The 22,551-nt window shown below is 46.0% G+C and overlaps 1 protein-coding gene across 2 annotated transcripts in view; it reads right to left on the bottom strand.

The window, feature by feature from the left end:
- The window catches only part of LOC139392857 (nuclear protein MDM1-like), a 38,595-nt gene extending 17,500 nt beyond the window's left edge, over positions 1-21,095 (bottom strand). The window contains exons 1-11 of one of the 2 annotated variants that reach the window (XM_071141168.1): positions 21,010-21,095; positions 20,161-20,269; positions 17,586-17,887; positions 17,150-17,290; positions 14,604-14,786; positions 12,814-12,980; positions 11,935-12,031; positions 8,813-8,851; positions 3,837-4,045; positions 3,208-3,462; positions 557-696 (exon numbers count right to left, since the gene is read on the bottom strand). In XM_071141168.1, the coding sequence (XP_070997269.1) occupies positions 557-696; positions 3,208-3,462; positions 3,837-4,045; positions 8,813-8,851; positions 11,935-12,031; positions 12,814-12,980; positions 14,604-14,786; positions 17,150-17,290; positions 17,586-17,887; positions 20,161-20,269; positions 21,010-21,027 (1,660 nt within the window). In that variant the 5' untranslated portion in view covers positions 21,028-21,095. The remainder of the gene's footprint in view (positions 1-556; positions 697-3,207; positions 3,463-3,836; positions 4,046-8,812; positions 8,852-11,934; positions 12,032-12,813; positions 12,981-14,603; positions 14,787-17,149; positions 17,291-17,585; positions 17,888-20,160; positions 20,270-21,009) is intronic. The other variant, XM_071141169.1, reaches the window with a different exon arrangement.
- Positions 21,096-22,551: the final 1,456 nt, after the last annotated feature.

Here is a 22,551-nt window from a genome sequence, read left to right as displayed (position 1 = left end):
GAGACAAACCCAGACTGGGCTGGACCACACACTGTCCCTGGAGACAAACCCAGACTGGGCTGGACCACACACTGTCCCTGGAGACAAACCCAGACTGGGCCGGACCACACACTGTCCCTGGAGACAAACCCAGACTGGGCTGGACCACACACTGTCCCTGGAGACAAACCCAGACTGGGCTGGACCACACACTGTCCCTGGAGACAAATCCTGACTGGGCTAGACCACACACTGTCCCTGGAGACAAACCCAGACTGGGCCGGACCACACATTGTCCCTGGAGACAAACCCAGACTGGGCTGGACCACACACTGTCCCTGGAGACAAACCCAGACTGGGCTGGACCACACACTGTCCCTGGAGACAAACCCAGACTGGGCTGGACCACACACTGTCCCTGGAGACAAACCCAGACTGGGCTGGACCACACACTGTCCCTGGATAATTTATTTGATTGTTTTTGTACCAGTAACCTCTCTCTCAAAAAGAAAAATTTGAATAAAAAGTTTGTCACAAAAATAAAAACAATATGTCAACAATATATCTGCTAGGTTACCAGTGGCTGGAGTCGTCAGGTCGTGGTGAGTTCTCTGAACAGTAGCGATCCTTTGCAGTGTGGGTGTGGGCATCCTGCCACCCTCTCTGGACCTGTGGGAGCCTGCTACAGACGACGAACGATGGTCCAGCACCCTCAGTCTGGAACACAGGCAGGCAGACAGGCAGACAGGCAGGCAGACAGGCAGGCAGACAGACAGACAGGACAGAGTCACACTGTGTCTCTAAAAATAGTAGCTCTTAAAATAAGTAACAAAATAATGATCGTCTCCAATATGGACAAAAACAGAGTGGAGGTAACAGAACTGACTGTCTCCAATATGGATATAAACAGAGTGGAGGTAACAGAACTGACTGTCTCCAATGTGGATATAAACAGAGTGGAGGTAACAGAACTGACTGTCTCCAATGTGGATATAAACAGAGTGGAGGTAACAGAACTGACTGTCTCCTATATGGATATAAACAGAGTGGAGGTAACAGAACTGACTGTCTCCAATATGGATATAAACAGAGTGGAGGTAACAGAACTGACTGTCTCCAATGTGGATATAAACAGAGTGGAGGTAACAGAACTGACTGTCTCCTATATGGATATAAACAGAGTGGAGGTAACAGAACTGACTGTCTCCAATATGGATATAAACAGAGTGGAGGAAACAGAACTGACTGTCTCCAATATGGATATAAACAGAGTGGAGGTAACAGAACTGACTGTCTCCAATATGGATATAAACAGAGTGGAGGTAACAGAACTGACTGTCTCCAATATGGATATAAACAGAGTGGAGGAAACAGAACTGACTGTCTCCAATCTGGATATAAACAGAGTGGAGGTAACAGAACTGACTGTCTCCAATATGGATATAAACAGAGTGGAGGTAACAGAACTGACTGTCTCCAATATGGATATAAACAGAGTGGAGGAAACAGAACTGACTGTCTCCAATATGGATATAAACAGAGTGGAGGTAACATAACTGACTGTCTCCAATATGGATATAAACAGAGTGGAGGTAACAGAACTGACTGTCTCCAATATGGATATAAACAGAGTGGAGGTAACAGAACTGACTGTCTCCAATATGGATATAAACAGAGTGGAGGTAACAGAACTGACTGTCTCCAATATGGATATAAACAGAGTGGAGGTAACAGAACTGACTGTCTCCTATATGGATATAAACAGAGTGGAGGTAACAGAACTGACTGTCTCCAATATGGATATAAACAGAGTGGAGGTAACAGAACTGACTGTCTCCAATGTGGATATAAACAGAGTGGAGGTAACAGAACTGACTGTCTCCAATATGGATATAAACAGAGTGGAGGTAACAGAACTGACTGTCTCCAATATGGATATAAACAGAGTGGAGGTAACAGAACTGACTGTCTCCTATATGGATATAAACAGAGTGGAGGTAACAGAACTGACTGTCTCCAATATGGATATAAACAGAGTGGAGGTAACAGAACTGACTGTCTCCAATATGGATATAAACAGAGTGGAGGTAACAGAACTGACCGTCTCCAATATGGATATAAACAGAGTGGAGGTAACAGAACTGACTGTCTCCAATATGGATATAAACAGAGTGGAGGTAACAGAACTGACTGTCTCCAATATGGATATAAACAGAGTGGAGGTAACAGAACTGACTGTCTCCAATATGGATATAAACAGAGTGGAGGTAACAGAACTGACTGTCTCCAATATGGATATAAACAGAGTGGAGGAAACAGAACTGACTGTCTCCAATATGGATATAAACAGAGGTAACAGAACTGACCGTCTCCAATATGGATATAAACAGAGTGGAGGTAACAGAACTGACTGTCTCCAATATGGATATAAACAGAGTGGAGGTAACAGAACTGACTGTCTCCAATATGGATATAAACAGAGTGGAGGTAACAGAACTGACTGTCTCCTATATGGATATAAACAGAGTGGAGGTAACAGAACTGACCGTCTCCTATATGGATATAAACAGAGTGGAGGTAACAGAACTGACTGTCTCCAATATGGATATAAACAGAGTGGAGGTAACAGAACTGACTGTCTCCAATATGGATATAAACAGAGGTAACAGAACTGACTGTCTCCAATATGGATATAAACAGAGTGGAGGTAACAGAACTGACTGTCTCCTATATGGATATAAACAGAGTGGAGGTAACAGAACTGACTGTCTCCAATGTGGATATAAACAGAGTGGAGGTAACAGAACTGACTGTCTCCAATATGGATATAAACAGAGGTAACAGAACTGACTGTCTCCAATATGGATATAAACAGAGTGGAGGTAACAGAACTGACTGTCTCCAATATGGATATAAACAGAGTGGAGGTAACAGAACTGACTGTCTCCTATATGGATATAAACAGAGTGGAGGTAACAGAACTGACCGTCTCCTATATGGATATAAACAGAGTGGAGGTAACAGAACTGACTGTCTCCAATATGGATATAAACAGAGTGGAGGTAACAGAACTGACTGTCTCCTATATGGATATAAACAGAGTGGAGGTAACAGAACTGACTGTCTCCAATATGGATATAAACAGAGTGGAGGTAACAGAGAACTCAGAGCCACTCAGTGAAAGCAGAAATCAACAGGAAATGGAGAGGGAATGAAACAACCACATACTCATCCTTTCTCTCATCCTTTCTCTCATCCTTTTTCTCCTTGTCCTCTTCTTCCTCTCTCTCCTCACCCGTTCCACCCCCAGCCCCTGTCTCCTCCTCCCAGGCTAGTCTCCTCTGAATAGGTAGGTTAGGGGCTAAAGGGTTAAGGTGACCAGGGGGGCCTGCTGTGTCCCCAGCCCCCCGAGTGGAGCTCCTTCTACTGGACACGGGGGTGAGGGGAGGGGGTCCGGCTACGGAGCTGGAGCTACTGTCAACCCTACAGACACACAAGGAGAGGAGGAGGGAGGGAGAGGAGGGACACACAGAGAACATGACCTTAATAGGGTCAGATGTATTAAGACCCCAGTAAAGGACTCTCAGCATCAGTTTCCTCTACACCATATAGCTGGGTCAACCCCCCCATCCAGCTCTGTGGCTTCTACCCAGAAATATGAGGCTCTGCTTATAAGTCTAATCATTTGGCTACACTTGAATTTCAATTTCATTCTATACTTACAGAAGCCCGATTTTAAGGCCGAAAGTTGCACCCCATCTATGGGAAATCCTGAGCCAGATGTACTACACATCCAGCCCACACTAAAGACATGCTAATGTCATGCTATAGCCAGCTCTGTGGTCGGTCTCCCTCACCTAGCGAGATCCAGAGCCTGGGGGGTAGGACTCCTGTCTTCCTCCCCGTCCCCGGAACCTGTCCCAGAGCTGAGGTTAGAGGAGGAAGGGGTGGAGGCATCCCACAGCTGGTTCTGGTCCGACAGGATCTGGTTGAGGTGGAGGCGGGAGAAATGGGTCCCCCACGCCCTCTGTCTGTAGGCCTCCGCCTTCTTACGAAGCTCTCGCACCTGGGAGTATGGAGGATTGGTTGGTTGGTTGGTTGATAGCATTGCAGTATCTGAGGCAGCACATTAACAGCACATGGTAAGGGGGGGGGGGGGGGGGGCCTTGCAGTATCTGTGGCAGCACATTAACAGAACGTGGTAAGGGGGGGGGGGGGGGCCTTGCAGTATCTGTGGCAGCACATTAACAGAACGTGGTAAGGGGGGGGGGGGGGGGGGCCTTGCAGTATCTGTGGCAGCACATTAACAGAACGTGGTAAGGGGGGGGGGGGGGGGCCTTGCAGTATCTGTGGCAGCACATTAACAGAACGTGGTAAGGGGGGGGGGGGGGCCTTGCAGTATCTGAGGCAGCACATTAACAGCACATGGTAAGGGGGGGGGGGGCCTTGCAGTATCTGAGGCAGCACATTAACAGCACGTGGTAGGGGGGGGGGGGCCTTGCAATATCTGAGGCAGCACATTAACAGCACATGGTAAGGGGGGGGGGGGGGCCTTGCAGTATCTGAGGCAGCACATTAACAGCACGTGGTAAGGGGGGGGGGGGCCTTGCAGTATCTGAGGCAGCACATTAACAGCACGTGGTAAAGGGGGGGGGGGGGCCTTGCAGTATCTGTGGCAGCACATTAACAGCACGTGGTAAGGGGGGGGGGGCCTTGCAGTATCTGAGGCAGCACATTAACAGCACGTGGTAAGGGGGGGGGCCTTGCAGTATCTGTGGCAGCACATTAACAGCACGTGGTAAGGGGGGGGGGGGGCCTTGCAGTATCTGAGGCAGCACATTAACAGAACGTGGTAAGGGGGGGGGGCTTGCAGTATCTGAGGCAGCACATTAACAGAACGTGGTAAGGGGGGGGGCCTTGCAGTATCTGTGGCAGCACATTAACAGCACGTGGTAAGGGGGGGGGGGGGGCCTTGCAGTATCTGAGGCAGCACATTAACAGCACGTGGTAAGGGGGGGGGGGGGGGCCTTGCAGTATCTGAGGCAGCACATTAACAGCACGTGGTAAGGGGGGGGGGGGCTTGCAGTATCTGTGGCAGCACATTAACAGAACGTGGTAAGGGGGGGGGGGGCCTTGCAGTATCTGAGGCAGCACATTAACAGCACGTGGTAAGGGGGGGGGGGGGGGCCTTGCAGTATCTGTGGCAGCACATTAACAGCACGTGGTAAGGGGGGGGGGCCTTGCAGTATCTGAGGCAGCACATTAACAGCACGTGGTAAGGGGGGGGGGGGGGGGCCTTGCAGTATCTGAGGCAGCACATTAACAGAACGTGGTAAGGGGGGGGGGCTTGCAGTATCTGAGGCAGCACATTAACAGCACGTGGTAAGGGGGGGGGGGGCCTTGCAGTATCTGAGGCAGCACATTAACAGAACGTGGTAAGGGGGGGGGCTTGCAGTATCTGTGGCATCAGAAGCAAAGGCAGCAGTTGTCGTTTAGTTTAGTTTAGTTGTCGTTCTTTTAGCTGCAAAGTCAACTTTCCTCTGGTACTGATCACAAAAATCAGAGCTCTGTGAGTCAACACTTTCCTCTGGTACTGATCACAAAAATCAGAGCTCTGTGAGTCAACACTTTCCTCTGATACTGATCACAAAAATCAGAGCTCTGTGAGTCAACACTTTCCTCTGATACTGATCACAAAAATCAGAGCTCTGTGAGTCAACACTTTCCTCTGGTACTGATCACAAAAATCAGAGCTCTGTGAGTCAACACTTTCCTCTGATACTGATCACAAAAATCAGAGCTCTGTGAGTCAACACTTTCCTCTGATACTGATCACAAAAATCAGAGCTCTGTGAGTCAACACTTTCCTCTGATACTGATCACAAAATCAGAGCTCTGTGAGTCAACACTTTCCTCTGATACTGATCACAAAAATCAGAGCTCTGTGAGTCAACACTTTCCTCTGATACTGATCACAAAAATCAGAGCTCTGTGAGTCAACACTTTCCTCTGATACTGATCACAGGTGTGTGGTAGAGAGATTTCAACACAGAAAGTGTTATCAATAGCTTTAAGACACACACAATGATGCAACAGATGCCTGACTTTCATGCACACAAGCAAAGCCAGGGCACGACACAACACACACTGAGCTGGCATCTGGACCTAGACTGGCATCTGGACCTAGACTGGCATCTGGACCTAGACTGGCATCTGGACCTAGGCTGGCATCTGGACCTAGGCTGGCATCTGGGCCTAGGCTGGCATCTGGGCCTAGGCTGGCATCTGGACCTAGGCTGGCATCTGGACCTAGACTGGCATCTGGACCTAGACTGGCATCTGGACCTAGGCTGGCATCTGGACCTAGACTGGCATCTGGACCTAGACTGGCATCTGGACCTAGACTGGCATCTGAACCTAGGCTGGCATCTGGACCTAGACTGGCATCTGGACCTAGACTGGCATCTGGACCTAGGCTGGCATCTGGATCTAGGCTGGCATCTGAACCTAGGCTGGCATCTGAACCTAGGGTGGCATCTAGACCAAGACTGGCATCTGGACCTAGACTGGCATCTGGACCTAGGCTGGCATCTAGACCTAGGCTGGCATCTGGACCTAGACTGGCATCTGGACCTAGACTGGCATCTGGACCTAGGCTGGTATCTGGACCTAGGCAGGCATCTGGACCTAGACTGGCATCTGGACCTAGACTGGCATCTGGACACAGTCTTCCTCCCTCTGTCCTTATATAGTGCACTACTTTTGACCAGGACCCATAGGCCTCTAATAGTGCACTATATAGGGAATAGACTGATAGACTGGTAGACTGATAGACTGGTAGACTGATAGACTGATAGACTGGTAGACTGGTAGACTGATAGACTGGTAGACTGGTAGACTGGTAGACTGGTAGACTGATAGACTGGTAGACTGGTAGACTGATAGACTGATAGACTGATAGACTGGTAGACTGGTAGACTGAAAGACTGGTAGACTGATAGACTGATAGACTGATAGACTGATAGACTGGTAGACTGGTAGACTGGTAGACTGGTAGACTGGTAAACTGGTAAACTGGTAGACTGGTAAACTGGTAGACTGGTAAACTGGTAGACTGGTAAACTGGTAGACTGATAGACTGATAGACTGATATATTGATAGCTATCAGGACTTAGGAGAAGGGTTGATGTGAACTACTTTTCAACAGAATCAATTAGAGGTAGGTTACACTGAAATTCAACAGAAAATCCTCATTCAGCTGAAAAATAAAAACATCTCTTTCTGTCCTCATTGATTTCCTCAAATTAAACTAGAGCCCAGTTGAAATGACTTTGAGCCCGATCCTGGAGTGGAACATCAGATCAGATCAGACTTGGTCCAACTAACGGTCCTAAGAATTCCTTCATTATATTGGTCGTTATTAAACTACTTTACTTAGAAGACAAAACGGCAATCTAATTTCTAGAAAGTTCTTCCACATCTAGACTATATTTAGTACATTTCCATGAAGTTTATGGGCCAGGTTTCTACGTATCGTACAAGGCAAGGTACGGTTAACCACTCAGCATATTCAGGTTGAACGGAAAGAAGAACGCCGTCTAACCAACCTCCTGCTGACTCATTGTATTTATGCTGACATTGCCTGAAACACACACACACACACACACACACACACACACACACACACAGTGTTCTCATACAAGCACGCACACACATACACACACACACGCACACTCACAATTAATCTTTATAGCAACCTATCAGATCAACAATCTCAGGCCTAGATCTCAGGTATGAGGCCTTTCTGAAACTCAACAATCTCAGGCCTAGATCTCAGCTATGAGGCCTTTCTGAAACTCAACAATCTCAGGCCTAGATCTCAGGTATGAGGCCTTTCTGAAACTCAACAATCTCAGGCCTAGATCTCAGGTATGAGGCCTTTCTGAAACTCAACAATCTCAGGCCTAGATCTCAGGTATGAGGACTTTCTGAAACTCAACAATCTCAGGCCTAGATCTCAGGTATGAGGACTTTCTGAAACTCAACAATCTCAGGCCTAGATCTCAGGTATGAGGCCTTTCTGAAACTCAACCATCTCAGGCCTAGATCTCAGGTATGAGGCCTTTCTGAAACTCAACCATCTCAGGCCTAGATCTCAGGTATGAGGCCTTTCTGAAACTCTACAATCTCAGGCCTAGATCTCAGGTATGAGACCTTTCTGAAACTCAACAATCTCAGGCCTAGATCTCAGGTATGAGACCATTCTGAAACTCAACAATCTCAGGCCTAGATCTCAGCTATGAGGCCTTTCTGAAACTCAACAATCTCAGGCCTAGATCTCAGCTATGAGGCCTTTCTGAAACTCAACAATCTCAGGCCTAGATCTCAGCTATGAGGCCTTTCTGAAACTCAACAATCTCAGGCCTAGATCTCAGCTATGAGGCCTTTCTGAAACTCAACAATCTCAGGCCTAGATCTCAGGTATGAGGTCTTTCTGAAACTCAACAATCTCAGGCCTAGATCTCAGCTATGAGGTCTTTCTGAAACTCAACAATCTCAGGCCTAGATCTCAGGTATGAGGCCTTTCTGAAACTCAACAATCTCAGGCCTAGATCTCAGGTATGAGGCCTTTCTGAAACTCTACAATGGAAACTCTTTTTTTGCCCATTGTATTGTTTCTAAGGTGGATACACAGGTGTTCTGTTCACTCATGTATCATCACTCAGTTTGATGTCAACGTGAGAGGAGGGATGGGGGGGGGGGGGGGTCATTGCCAACAGCCAAAAGAGAAGGAAGGTACAGTAGAACAGCGGGGAGACTAGGACCGTGTTACCTCGTGATACCAAACGTGACTATGCTGACTGTCACGCCCCTGCAATGGAGGATGGGAAGAGAGAATGTGTTAAAGAGACTCCATATCAATGACATTTACTTAGAGACTGTAGGTCATTACTTTATACAATAACTACACTGACCTCCTCTACTGTGGTAGACAGGGTAATAACTACACTGACCTCCTCTACTGTGGTAGACAGGGTAATAACTACACTGACCTCCTCTACTGTGGTAGACACTGTAGTAACTACACTGACCTCCTCTACTGTGGTAGACAGGGTAATAACTACACTGACCTCCTCTACTGTGGTAGACACTGTAATAACTACACTGACCTCCTCTACTGTGGTAGACAGGGTAATAACTACACTGACCTCCTCTACTGTGGTAGACAGGGGAGTAACTACACTGACCTCCTCTACTGTGGTAGACAGGGGAGTAACTACACTGACCTCCTCTACTGTGGTAGACAGGGTAATAACTACACTGACCACCTCTACTGTGGTAGACAGGGGAGTAACTACACTGACCTCCTCTACTGTGGTAGACAGGGTAATAACTACACTGACCTCCTCTACTGTGGTAGACACTGTAATAACTACACTGACCTCCTCTACTGTGGTAGACACTGTAATAACTACACTGACCTCCTCTACTGTGGTAGACACTGTAATAACTACACTGACCTCCTCTCCTACTGTGGTAGACACTGTAATAACTACACTGACCTCCTCTCCTACTGTGGTAGACACTATAATAACTACACTGACCTCCTCTCCTACTGTGGTAGACACTGTAATAACTACACTGACCTCCTCTCCTACTGTGGTAGAAACTGTAATAACTACACTGACCTCCTCTCCTACCGTGGTAGACAGGGTAATAACTACACTGACCTCCTCTCCTACTGTGGTAGACACTGTAATAACTACACTGACCTCCTCTCCTACTGTGGTAGAAACTGGAATAACTACACTGACCTCCTCTCCTACCGTGGTAGACAGGGTAATAACTACACTGACCTCCTCTCCTACCGTGGTAGACGCTGTAATAACTACACTGACCTCCTCTACTGTGGTAGACACTGTAATAACTACACTGACCTCCTCTCCTACTGTGGTAGACACTGCAATAACTACACTGACCTCCTCTACTGTGGTAGACAGGGGAGTAACTACACTGACCTCCTCTACTGTGGTAGACACTGTAATAACTACACTGACCTCCTCTCCTACCATGGTAGACACTGTAATAACTACACTGACCTCCTCTCCTACTGTGGTAGACAGGGTAATAACTACACTGACCTCCTCTCCTACTGCGGTAGACAGGGTAATAACTACACTGACCTCCTCTCCTACTGTGGTAGACACTATAATAACTACACTGACCTCCTCTCCTACTGTGGTAGACACTGTAGTAACTACACTGACCTCCTCTCCTAGTGGTAGATACTGTAATAACACACTGACCTCCTCTACTGTGGTAGACAGGGTAATAACACACTGACCTCCTCTCCTACTGTGGTAGACAGGGTAATAACTACACTGACCTCCTCTCCTACTGTGGTAGACACTATAATAACTACACTGACCTCCTCTCCTACTGTGGTAGACACTGTAATAACACACTGACCTCCTCTCCTACTGTGGTAGACACTGTAATAACACACTGACCTCCTCTCCTACTGTGGTAGACACTGTAATAACACACTGACCTCCTCTCCTACTGTGGAAGACACTGTAATAACACACTGACCTCCTCTCCTACTGTGGTAGACACTGTAATAACTACACTGACCTCCTCTCCTACTGTGGTAGATACTGTAATAACTACACTGACCTCCTCTCCTAGTGGTAGATACTGTAATAACTACACTGACCTCCTCTCCTACTGTAGTAGACACTGTAATAACTACACTGACCTCCTCTCCTACTGTGGTAGACACTGTAATAACACACTGACCTCCTCTCCTACTGTGGTAGACACTGTAATAACACACTGACCTCCTCTCCTACTGCGGTAGACAGGGTAATAACACACTGACCTCCTCTCCTAGTGGTAGATACTGTAATAACTACACTGACCTCCTCTCCTACTGTGGTAAACAGGGTAATAACTACACTGACCTCCTCTCCTACTGTAGTAGACAGGGTAATAACACACTGACCTCCTCTCCTACTGTGGTAGACACTGTAATAACTACACTGACCTCCTCTCCTACTGTGGTAGACACTGTAATAACACACTGACCTCCTCTCCTACTGTAGTAGATACTGTAATAACTACACTGACCTCCTCTCCTACTGTAGTAGACACTGTAATAACACACTGACCTCCTCTCCTACCGTGGTAGACAGGGTAATAACACACTGACCTCCTCTCCTACTGTGGTAGACACTGTAATAACACACTGACCTCCTCTCCTACTGCGGTAGACAGGGTAATAACACACTGACCTCCTCTCCTAGTGGTAGATACTGTAATAACTACACTGACCTCCTCTCCTACTGTGGTAAACAGGGTAATAACTACACTGACCTCCTCTCCTACTGTAGTAGACAGGGTAATAACACACTGACCTCCTCTCCTACTGTGGTAGACACTATAATAACTACACTGACCTCCTCTCCTACTGTGGTAGACAGGGTAATAACTACACTGACCTCCTCTCCTACTGTGGTAGACAGGGTAATAACTACACTGACCTCCTCTCCTACTGTGGTAGACACTGTAATAACACACTGACCTCCTCTCCTACTGTGGTAGACACTATAATAACTACACTGACCTCCTCTCCTACTGTGGTAAACAGGGTAATAACACACTGACCTCCTCTCCTACTGTGGTAGACACTGTAATAACTACACTGACCTCCTCTCCTACTGTGGTAGACACTGTAATAACTACACTGACCTCCTCTACTGTGGTAGACAGGGGAGTAACTACACTGACCTCCTCTCCTACTGTGGTAGACAGGGTAATAACTACACTGACCTCCTCTCCTACTGTAGTAGACACTGTAATAACACACTGACCTCCTCTCCTACTGTAGTAGACACTGTAATAACACACTGACCTCCTCTCCTACTGTAGTAGACACTGTAATAACACACTGACCTCCTCTCCTACTGTGGAAGCCTTGACCCAGGCGCCGTCCTTGTACATGTAGTTCAGTGGAGAGCGGAAGTTGGCATTATACTCTGATTTCACCTTTCTGGAGAGAGGGACAGAAATACACAGAGACAGGCCAAGTCAGATTATGTCTATTCAGTGATCGTTTAGCATTGCACTTGGCATTATGATTTATAAACTCAAATGTATTTGTTGAATAGGTCACATGTGAATGACCAAACTCTGCTGCTGTCCATTGGAGAAGTTCCATGTGAGAGAGAGAGAGAGAGAGAGAGAGAGAGAGAGAGAGAGAGAGAGTGCAGAGAGAGAGTGCAGAGAGAGAGTGCAGAGAGAGAGAGAGAGAGAGAGTGCAGAGAGAGAGAGAGAGAGAGAGAGAGAGAGCAGAGAGCAGAGAGCAGAGAGAGAGAGAGAGAGAGAGAGAGAGAGAGAGAGAGAGACACAGAGAGAGAGACACAGCGAGAGAGACACAGAGAGAGAGAGAGAGAGACACAGAGAGAGAGAGAGAGAGAGAGAGAGAGAGAGAGAGAGAGAGAGAGAGAGAGCAGTGTTACTGGTAATTATTACCAAAATACTGCATGACACATAGCAGGAAGTGAAGATGGAAAGAGACAATATACAATACATGAGAGTTCCTATTACTGACAGGTTGCCTCTCTCTTTCCCCTCCTACTTCCCCTTCCCCACCCCTGACCTCTGACTCCAGGTGAAGTTTCCCAAAGGGACAGGTCTAGGATCAGCTCCCCCTCCCCCTAATCCTACCCTTAACAGTTAGTGGGAAGAATGCTAAATGAACCCAGGATCAGCGTGTCGAGGTGACTTCACCCTCCATCATACCCTGTAATCACAACTGACCGCTGATCTCACCTGTGGGGAAGATGTGCCTTCTGGGGGCTCTGTGACTTCACTTCCTGGTCCGCCAGCTGCTCCCGAGGCTGTGGAACTGGAATATTCTCCTCCACGATGCTGGACTTTCTCTCTCCCTCTTCCCTCTTCTTCTTCCGCTCTTCCCTCTTTCTCTCTCTCTCTTCCCTCTTTCAGGACAGAACAGAGCCATTCGTAAATATTACGCTGGACTTTCTCTCTCTCTCTTCCCTCTTCTTCCTCCGCTTTCTCTGATGTCATCATCGCAACAGAACAGAACAGAGCCATTCGTAAAGGCCGCATCGTTCCAAATGGCACCCTATTCCCTACATAGTGCACTACTTTTGACCAGAGCCCTTATATAGGGAATAGGGTGCCATTTGGGATGCAATCCAATCAGTCAGTCAGAGGAACCTGGGTATAAAACCAGTGGAACCAGTACGGAAATACCACCAAACCTCCTGTACACTCCAGTGGGTGTATCCAGCGTGGCATGTGGAAAACATTATCTAAATAACTGGTTTATTTACTTCCATATTGGACGTTCTAGGTGTTCATTGTATTCCTCTTCCATATTGGACGTTCTAGGTGTTCATTGTATTCCCCTTTCATATTGGACGTTCTAGGTGTTCATTGTATTCCTCTTTCATATTGGACGTTCTAGGTGTTCATTGTATTCCTCTTTCATTTTGGACGTTCTAGGTGTTCATTGTATTCCCCTTTCATATTGGACGTTCTAGGTGTTCATTGTATTCCTCTTTCATATTGGACGTTCTAGGTGTTCATTGTATTCCCCTTTCATATTGGACGTTCTAGGTGTTCATTGTATTCCTCTTCCATATTGGACGTTCTAGGTGTTCATTGTATTCCCCTTTCATATTGGACGTTCTAGGTGTTCATTGTATTCCTCTTCCATATTGGACGTTCTAGGTGTTCATTGTATTCCTCTTTCATATTGGACGTTCTAGGTGTTCATTGTATTCCTCTTTCATATTGGACGTTCTAGGTGTTCATTGTATTCCTCTTTCATATTGGACGTTCTAGGTGTTCATTGTATTCCTCTTCCATATTGGACGTTCTAGGTGTTCATTGTATTCCTCTTTCATATTGGACGTTCTAGGTGTTCATTGTATTCCTCTTTCATATTGGACGTTCTAGGTGTTCATTGTATTCCCCTTTCATATTGGACGTTCTAGGTGTTCATTGTATTCCTCTTTCATATTGGACGTTCTAGGTGTTCATTGTATTCCTCTTCCATATTGGACGTTCTAGGTGTTCATTGTATTCCTCTTTCATATTGGACGTTCTAGGTGTTCATTGTATTCCTCTTCCATATTGGACGTTCTAGGTGTTCATTGTATTCCTCTTTCATATTGGACGTTCTAGGTGTTCATTGTATTCCTCTTCCATATTGGACGTTCTAGGTGTTCATTGTATTCCTCCAAGGGTTTTTTTGAAATGTCAATAAACAGAGAAAAACCTTGCTAGTCTATGTCCTTATGTATCCTGATCTTCCCAGAAATCAGTGACAACTACTTGTTATAAGTAAGTAGGGCTATCTGCTTCCTTATTGAAATACAAAAGGTACCGTTGAAGATATTGCCAACGCTGGGAGTATTATATATTGTGGCCTAATCTTGGCACCCAGAATCAGATCATGTTTGAGTGCTGGTCTCTGGCCAGCTACGACACACGTTCGTAAAGTCTGTTACATAAGAGGTTGAATAAATCGATTACCAGATCAAAGATTGAGTTGTAGTGTGGCGTGTGGACTGACTGGAACTCGGAAGTACCTTTGATGCTTTCTCGGGTGAAACGTTCTCTCTCTGGAACGGAGGCACCTGGTCTACGTCGCTGCGTAGCCGTGGTCCTCTGGGAGGAGGAGAGGCTTTAAAGTTCCTGCTGTACTCGCTCTCCAACACCACCACCGGGTTAGACTTGAAAGGAGGGATGGAACGGTGGCTGGTGTACAGCATCTGAAGAAGAAGACCATGCAAGGAAATATACTGTAACTGTCATAGTTGATTCATACTCAAATACTCTGCTACCATCTACTGGCTGTTTGACAAAACAGCATCTCTGCTCCACAGCTTGGGTAGATAGCCTACCTCTCAAACTAGTCATTTCGTTTTGAAAACCAGACCCTAGGCAACACACTGACTGACGTCTGGTTTCAATGATGGACTCTTTTGGCATAGAGGAACTATGTCACTTCCTATGTCACTTCCTACGTCACTTCCGACTTTATCCTCTTGAATAAAATACTAAATAGTAGCTAGCAAGATGGAGATCACAGAGGTTATATTTCGCAAGTAGATACCTACTCAGGTTGTACAACTGAATGCCTTCAACTGAAATGTGTCTTCCTCATTTAACCCCACCCCTCTGGTTCAGAGAGGTGCGGGAGGGGGGGGGGGGGGGGGGGGTGCTGCCTTAATCAACATCCACATCTTTGGCACCCGGGGAACAGTGGGTTAACTGCCTTGTTAACCCACTATTTTAACCTTGTCAGGTTACTGGCCCAACGCTCTAACCACTAGGCTACCTGCCGACCCAGTAGCTAGTTTACATCAACTACCTCAACTAAAACCACGGTAACGTTTGGTTTTAAATCACAGCGTTTTGGCATGTCCGCCTCGTGATTTGTTATGAGAGTCCCCAGAACTGCCCCCCCCCCCTTATCGACGTAGGTAGTGATGTAGTTCCTCTAGGCCAACAGACCCTCATTAAAACCAGGTCCTAGTCACTGTGTTGTCTACGGTCTGGTTTTCAGAAGACTCCCTCATTAAAACCAGGTCCTAGTCACTGTGTTGCCCTTGGTCGGGTTTTCAACAGACTCCCTCATTAAAACCAGGTCCTAGTCACTGTGTTGTCTACGGTCGGGTTTTCAACAGACTCCCTCATTAAAACCAGGTTCTAGTCACTGTGTTGTCTACGGTCTGGTTTTCAACAGACCCTCATTAAAACCAGGTCCTAGTCACTGTGTTGTCTACGGTCGGGTTTTCAACAGACCCTCATTAAAACCAGGTCCTAGTCACCGTGTTGCCCTCGGTCGGGTTTTCAACAGACCCTCATTAAAACCAGGTCCTAGTCACTGTGTTGTCTACGGTCGGGTTTTCAACAGACCCTCATTAAAACCAGGTCCTAGTCACCGTGTTGCCCTCGGTCGGGTTTTCAACAGACCCTCATTAAAACCAGGTCCTAGTCACTGTGTTGTCTACGGTCTGGTTTTCAACAGACCCTCATTAAAACCAGGTTCTAGTCACTGTGATGTCTACGGTCGGGTTTTCAACAGACACTCATTAAAACCAGGACCTAGTCACTGTGTTGTCTACGGTCGGGTTTTCAACAGACCCTCATTAAAACCAGATCCTAGTCACTGTGTTGCCCTCGGTCGGGTTTTCAACAGACCCTCATTAAAACCAGGTTATAGTCACTGTGTTGCCCTCGGTCGGGTTTTCAACAGACCCTCATTAAAACCAGGTTCTAGTCACTGTGTTGCCCTCGGTCGGGTTTTCAACAGACCCTCATTAAAACCAGGCCCTAGTCACCGTGTTGCCCTCGGTCGGGTTTTCAACAGACCCTCATTAAAACCAGGTCCTAGTCACTGTGTTGTCTACGGTCGGGTTTTCAACAGACCCTCATTAAAACCAGGTCCTAGTCACTGTGTTGTCTACGATCGATCAGGTTTTCAACAGACCCTCATTAAAACCAGGTCCTAGTCACTGTGTTGCCCTCGGTCGGGTTTTCAACAGACCCTCATTAAAACCAGGTCCTAGTCACTGTGTTGTCTACGGTCGGGTTTTCAACAGACCCTCATTAAAACCAGGTCCTAGTCACTGTGTTGCCCTCGGTCGGGTTTTCAACAGACCCTCATTAAAACCAGATCCTAGTCACTGTGTTGTCTACGGTCAGGTTTTCAACAGACTCCCTTATTAAAACCAGGTCCTAGTCACTGTGTTGCCCTCGGTCAGGTTTTCAAGACTAACTAGTAATGGGGCAGAATGGGTGACCAACCCTGGGTTCAGGGTGTAACATGAAGCAGTGAATCATACTTAATAGGTGTGCATTGGGCCCCTCTATGACCAGGAAATGCCCACACATGTCAAATGTGACACATGTCAAGTGTGACTATCAGGGCTTTAACGTGGATGTGTTGGCGTTCAGAAAAGACGAGGATATGAGTGGCTTTAACATGGATGTTATGGAGGTTTGGGGTTGTGTATACGTTCAGACAAGACGGGGATATGAGTGGAACATCAGGGCTTTAACGTGGATGTTATGGAGGTTTGGGGTTGTGTATACGTTCAGACGAGGATATGAGTGGAACAACTAACACCTGCTCTGCAGCCAGCAGTGGGGAGGCGTGGCCAGCTACAGGTGTCTTCCACGGAAACTGTTTCCTGTACTCCGAGTTCAGTAGTCCGGTCCTCTGTCCAGACGACTTCAGCCCTGCCTTCCTCCTCAACACATAGTCGACCTGGAATCACATTTCTCACTTTACTACACAGGTCACTAGTAATAACTCACTGTGCGGTCATCGTAAATAAGAATTTGTTTTTAACTGACTTGGTTAAATTTAAAAAATGAACTGTCTGCTGCACAGGCCACGGGGCTGCTTAGAAGGCCTGGGTCAAACACGTGTGTCAAACGGTCCTTTCAAATACATGAGCTGCGCTTGATTTAGTTTTCCTGGTACAACGGAGCCAATAGAATAGTCTCAAAAGTGCAAGCTAAATCGAGAGCATGCAGAAATATATAACAACCATTCTCACCCCGTTGAAAGCTTGGTCCTGTCTCTCTACAGTAGCCAGGGGGCTCCGGGTGTGAGTCTGGCCCTGAAGAGTGGTCGGGCCTCGTTGGGGGTCCCCTGGAGGAGGGGGACCCCTAGGGGCCAGAGGGGTGTGGACTCTCTCTGGGGTAGGAGCCAAGGGAGAGGTACCAGGTCTGGGGGTCTCATCCTGTCTCTGTGAGGGTTCTGTGGTGGTGGGGTTCCATTGGAAGGAGCTGGACACCTGGGGCGTGTGGGAGGAGGGCACCTTCCTCTTGGACAGAAACTGAGGCTCTCGACTGATACCTGGTGTAATATGGATGACAGAAGGACAGATGATAGTGTCTCTACTGATACCTAGTGTAATATGGATGACAGAAGGAGAGATGATAGTGTCTCTACTGATACCTGGTGTAATATGGATGACAGAGAGATGATAGTGTCTCTACTGATACCTGGTGTAATATGGATGACAGAAGGACAGATGATAGTGTCTCTACTGATACCTGGTGTAATATGGATGACAGAGAGATGATAGTGTCTCTACTGATACCTGGTGTAATATGGATGACAGAGAGATTATAGTGTCTCTACTGATACCTGGTGTAATATGGATGACAGAAGGAGAGATGATAGTTTCTCTACTGATACCTGGTGTAATATGGATGACAGAAGGACAGATGATAGTGTCTCTACTGATACCTGGTGTAATATGGATGACAGAAGGACAGATGATAGTGTCTCTACTGATACCTGGTGTAATATGGATGACAGAAGGAGAGATAATAGTTTCTCTCCTGATACCTGGTGTAATATGGATGACAGAGAGATTATAGTGTCTCTACTGATACCTGGTGTAATATGGATGACAGAAGGAGAGATAATAGTTTCTCTACTGATACCTGGTGTAATATGGATGACAGAGAGATTATAGTGTCTCTACTGATACCTGGTGTAATATGGATGACAGAAGGACAGATGATAGTGTCTCTACTGATACCTGGTGTAATATTGATGACAGAAGGACAGATGATAGTGTCTCTACTGATACCTGGTGTAATATGGATGACAGAAGGAGAGATAATAGTTTCTCTCCTGATACCTGGTGTAATATGGATGACAGAGAGATTATAGTGTCTCTACTGATACCTGGTGTAATATGGATGACAGAAGGAGAGATGATAGTTTCTCTACTGATACCTGGTGTAATATGGATGACAGAAGGACAGATGATAGTGTCTCTCCTGATACCTGGTGTAATATGGATGACAGAAGGAGAGATAATAGTTTCTCTACTGATACCTGGTGTAATATGGATGATAGAGAGATGATAGTGTCTCTACTGATACCTGGTGTAATATGGATGACAGAGAGATGATAGTGTCTCTACTGATACCTGGTGTAATATGGATGACAGAAGGAGAGATGATAGTTCCTCTACTGATACCTGGTGTAATATGGATGACAGAAGGACAGATGATAGTTTCTCGACTGATACCTGGTGTAATATGGATGACAGAAGGACAGATGATAGTTTCTCGACTGATACCTGGTGTAATATGGATGACAGAAGGAGAGATGATAGTGTCTCTACTGATACCTGGTGTAATATGGATGACAGAGAGATGATAGTGTCTCTACTGATACCTGGTGTAATATGGATGACAGAGAGATTATAGTGTCTCTACTGATACCTGGTGTAATATGGATGACAGAGAGATGATAGTTTCTCGACTGATACCTGGTGTAATATGGATGACAGAAGGACAGATGATAGTTGACCATGTGACTCAGGTGGTAGAGCATGGTTCTTACAAAGCCAGGGTTGTGGGTTCTATTCCCACGGAGGACCAGTACGAAAATGTATGCACTCACTATGACTAAACTGTAAATAGTAAAATAAGAATAGTAGAGCTGCGCTCAGTGTTTTAAAGATGAAGATGCACGACAGGAATATGAATGATGTGTGATATGTTAACTTGGCATATTATACTGTTACCGGTCATATAGACCCCTTTCTGTTTATGCTAACATTGCCGCAGGAAGTGCAATACACGCAAGCTCGTGACAGAACACACCTCTATTTACATGTTGTTTATGAGTGCTTTTCACACTACTTTTGGATTATAACTGGATTTTAAGGCTTGTATATGAATGTCCTGCTTAATATAATGTGTGTGTGTCATCATCGCAAATTCGACTGCATTATACTTCTATTTAAAAACACTTGAACTGCAACCAGTAAAATGTCTCTTTGTCTAGCTTTCGCTACATGCTACAGTATGTCAATGAGCGTTAACATTCTAGCCAACACCTACCGCATCCAAAATAGTTATTTATCAAAGTTCACATCCAAATATAATCTTAGCGACTGTTCAAGCAAGAATCAAAACATCATTGTAAGATGATAAGTTTAGAAAAAAGTTATTTTGTTTAGAAGTAATAAAAACATTCAGGCTATGTTGAAGGGGTTGCAGATGGCGACCAAGAGTCGCGTGCATCTGTGCGTGACGTCAGTGTGTCGTGTACTGGAAAAGGGTCTATATCAATCAATCAATAAATCAATCAATCAATCTTACCCATCTGGTCAGATCGAAGTCCAGCTAAGCGCATCCGTCGCTGAGGAGAGGCGCTTCTGGAGCGGGTAGCGACTCGGTCTTTAAATTTCTTCTTGTACTCACTGATGCCCTGTGCATGTGAGTATCCAAAACATTAGTAAATAGCATAGGAATACATGACTTACTATGTTGTTTAAGTGGGAGATATTTAGCAAATAGCATGCCTTTAAAAGGACTGTAAGCATCATGCATGCACAAACGTTTGCATGATTCGTGTTGGTCAGATGTTTCCTAGGAAACCGATTGGCTGCATTCGTTTGAATGAAATCTGTGAACTGAGTTTGCAGCTACAAGCATATCTAGCAAGTGTACAGCTGTCTAGGTCACAGTTTATAAACCATACTGTACCACTGTCTTTATCTAGGCTGATTAATCATACTAACGCAATAAACCACGTTAACCACGTATCTCTATGTATCAATAAAAACAGGAAATAGCCACTGTTAGCTAGTTTACATGAGCTTATCCGCTGTATACCATTGTAACGTGTTAGGAAACACTTAGCTAAACCAAGCTAATAACCGACACCTTGGACGTGGGACTTGGTTGTTTCCCCGTCTAGATAACTATACCTGCAATCGTCGAAGATGGTTTATCCGATGTAATCGCAATGCACGATGTTAATAAACTAAACATTTTATTTGTGCGAATGAAACAATGTTTCCGTTTTCTTGTATCAGTCGAAACCTCTTCACCTCACTCAGGCGGTGACCCAGATTATTGGACGTGGTTGTTTCAAAAACACTGCGCTAACCAAAGCCAAGAGTTGAATTTCTATACTCGTTCAATTTAAAAAGTACATTTGTTTACCTTGAAATGTAGTGGCATTGTTCTGTTGGTTAAAATTCTGCAGGTGTTTGCGAGAACTGTGTCTGTGTTTTCCAGCTATGTTGTTATTGTTGTGAGGTGAAGTTACAAGGTATCTGGACGGTTACAGCAGCGGCTTTGAGTTGCCTTGGCAAAGCGTCGACCTGCGCATGCGTGATCAAACCCGTTGTCATTTAGAGGGGTTGATATCTAGTAGCTGTGTAGACATGTGTCAGACCTATGCTTAGAGGGGTTGATATCTAGTAGCTGTGTCGACATGTGTCAGACCTATGCTTAGAGGGGCTGGTATCTAGTAGCTGTGTCAGACCTATGCTTAGAGGGGCTGATATCTAGTAGCTGTGTCGACATGTGTCAGACCTATGCTTAGAGGGGCTGATATCTAGTAGCTGTGTCGACATGTGTCAGACCTATGCTTAGAGGGGCTGATATCTAGTAGCTGTGTCAGACCTATGCTTAGAGGGGCTGATATCTAGTAGCTGTGTCGACATGTGTCAGACCTATGCTTAGAGGGGCTGATATCTAATAGCTGTGTCAGACCTATGCTTAGAGGGGTTGATAACTAGTAGCTGTGTCGACATGTGTCAGACCTTTCCTTAGAGAGGCTGATATCTAGTAGCTGTGTAGACATGTGTCAGACCTTTCCTTAGAGAGGCTGATATCTAGTAGCTGTGTAGACATGTGTCAGACCTATGCTTAGAGGGGCTGATATCTAGTAGCTGTGTCAGACCTATGCTTAGAGGGGCTGATATCTAGTAGCTGTGTCGATGTGTGTCAGACCTATGCTTAGAGGGGTTGATATCTAGTAGCTGCTTCAACTGTTGACACAGTTTCCACCAGAATAGAATACTGATTCTTGGCTAGATGAGGATGAGGAGGGTGAATACTGATTATTGCCTAGATGAGGAGGGTCAAATCAAATTCAAATCAAATTTTTTTGTCACATACACATGGTTAGCAGATGTTAATGCGAGTGTAGCGAAATGCTTGTGAGGAGGAGGAGGAGGGTGAATACTGATTCTTGGCTAGATGAGGAGGAGGGTGAATACTGATTCTTGGCTAGATGAGGAGGGTGAGGAGGAGAAAGGTGAATACTGATTCTTGGCTAGATGAGGAGGAGGAGGGTGAGGAGGAACAGGGTGAATACTGATTCTTGGCTAGATGAGGAGGAGGGTGAATACTGATTCTTGGCTAGATGAGGATGAGGAGGGGGAGGAGGAGGGTGAATACTGATTCTTGGCTAGATGAGGATGAGGAGGAGGAGGGTGAGGAGGAGGAGGGTGAATACTGATTCTTGGCTAGATGAGGAGGGTGAATACTGATTCTTGGCTAGATGAGGAGGGTGAATACTGATTCTTGGCTAGATGAGGATGAGGAGGGGGAGGAGGAGGGTGAATACTGATTCTTGGCTAGATGAGGATGAGGAGGAGGAGGGTGAGGAGGAGGAGGAGGGTGAATACTGATTCTTGGCTAGATGAGGAGGGTGAATACTGATTCTTGGCTAGATGAGGAGGTGGAGGAGGGTGA

This window comes from Oncorhynchus clarkii, chromosome 33, assembly GCF_045791955.1.
Source record: "Oncorhynchus clarkii lewisi isolate Uvic-CL-2024 chromosome 33, UVic_Ocla_1.0, whole genome shotgun sequence".
NCBI lineage: Eukaryota > Metazoa > Chordata > Actinopteri > Salmoniformes > Salmonidae > Oncorhynchus > Oncorhynchus clarkii.
This window is presented reverse-complemented; position numbering and strand designations above follow the sequence as displayed.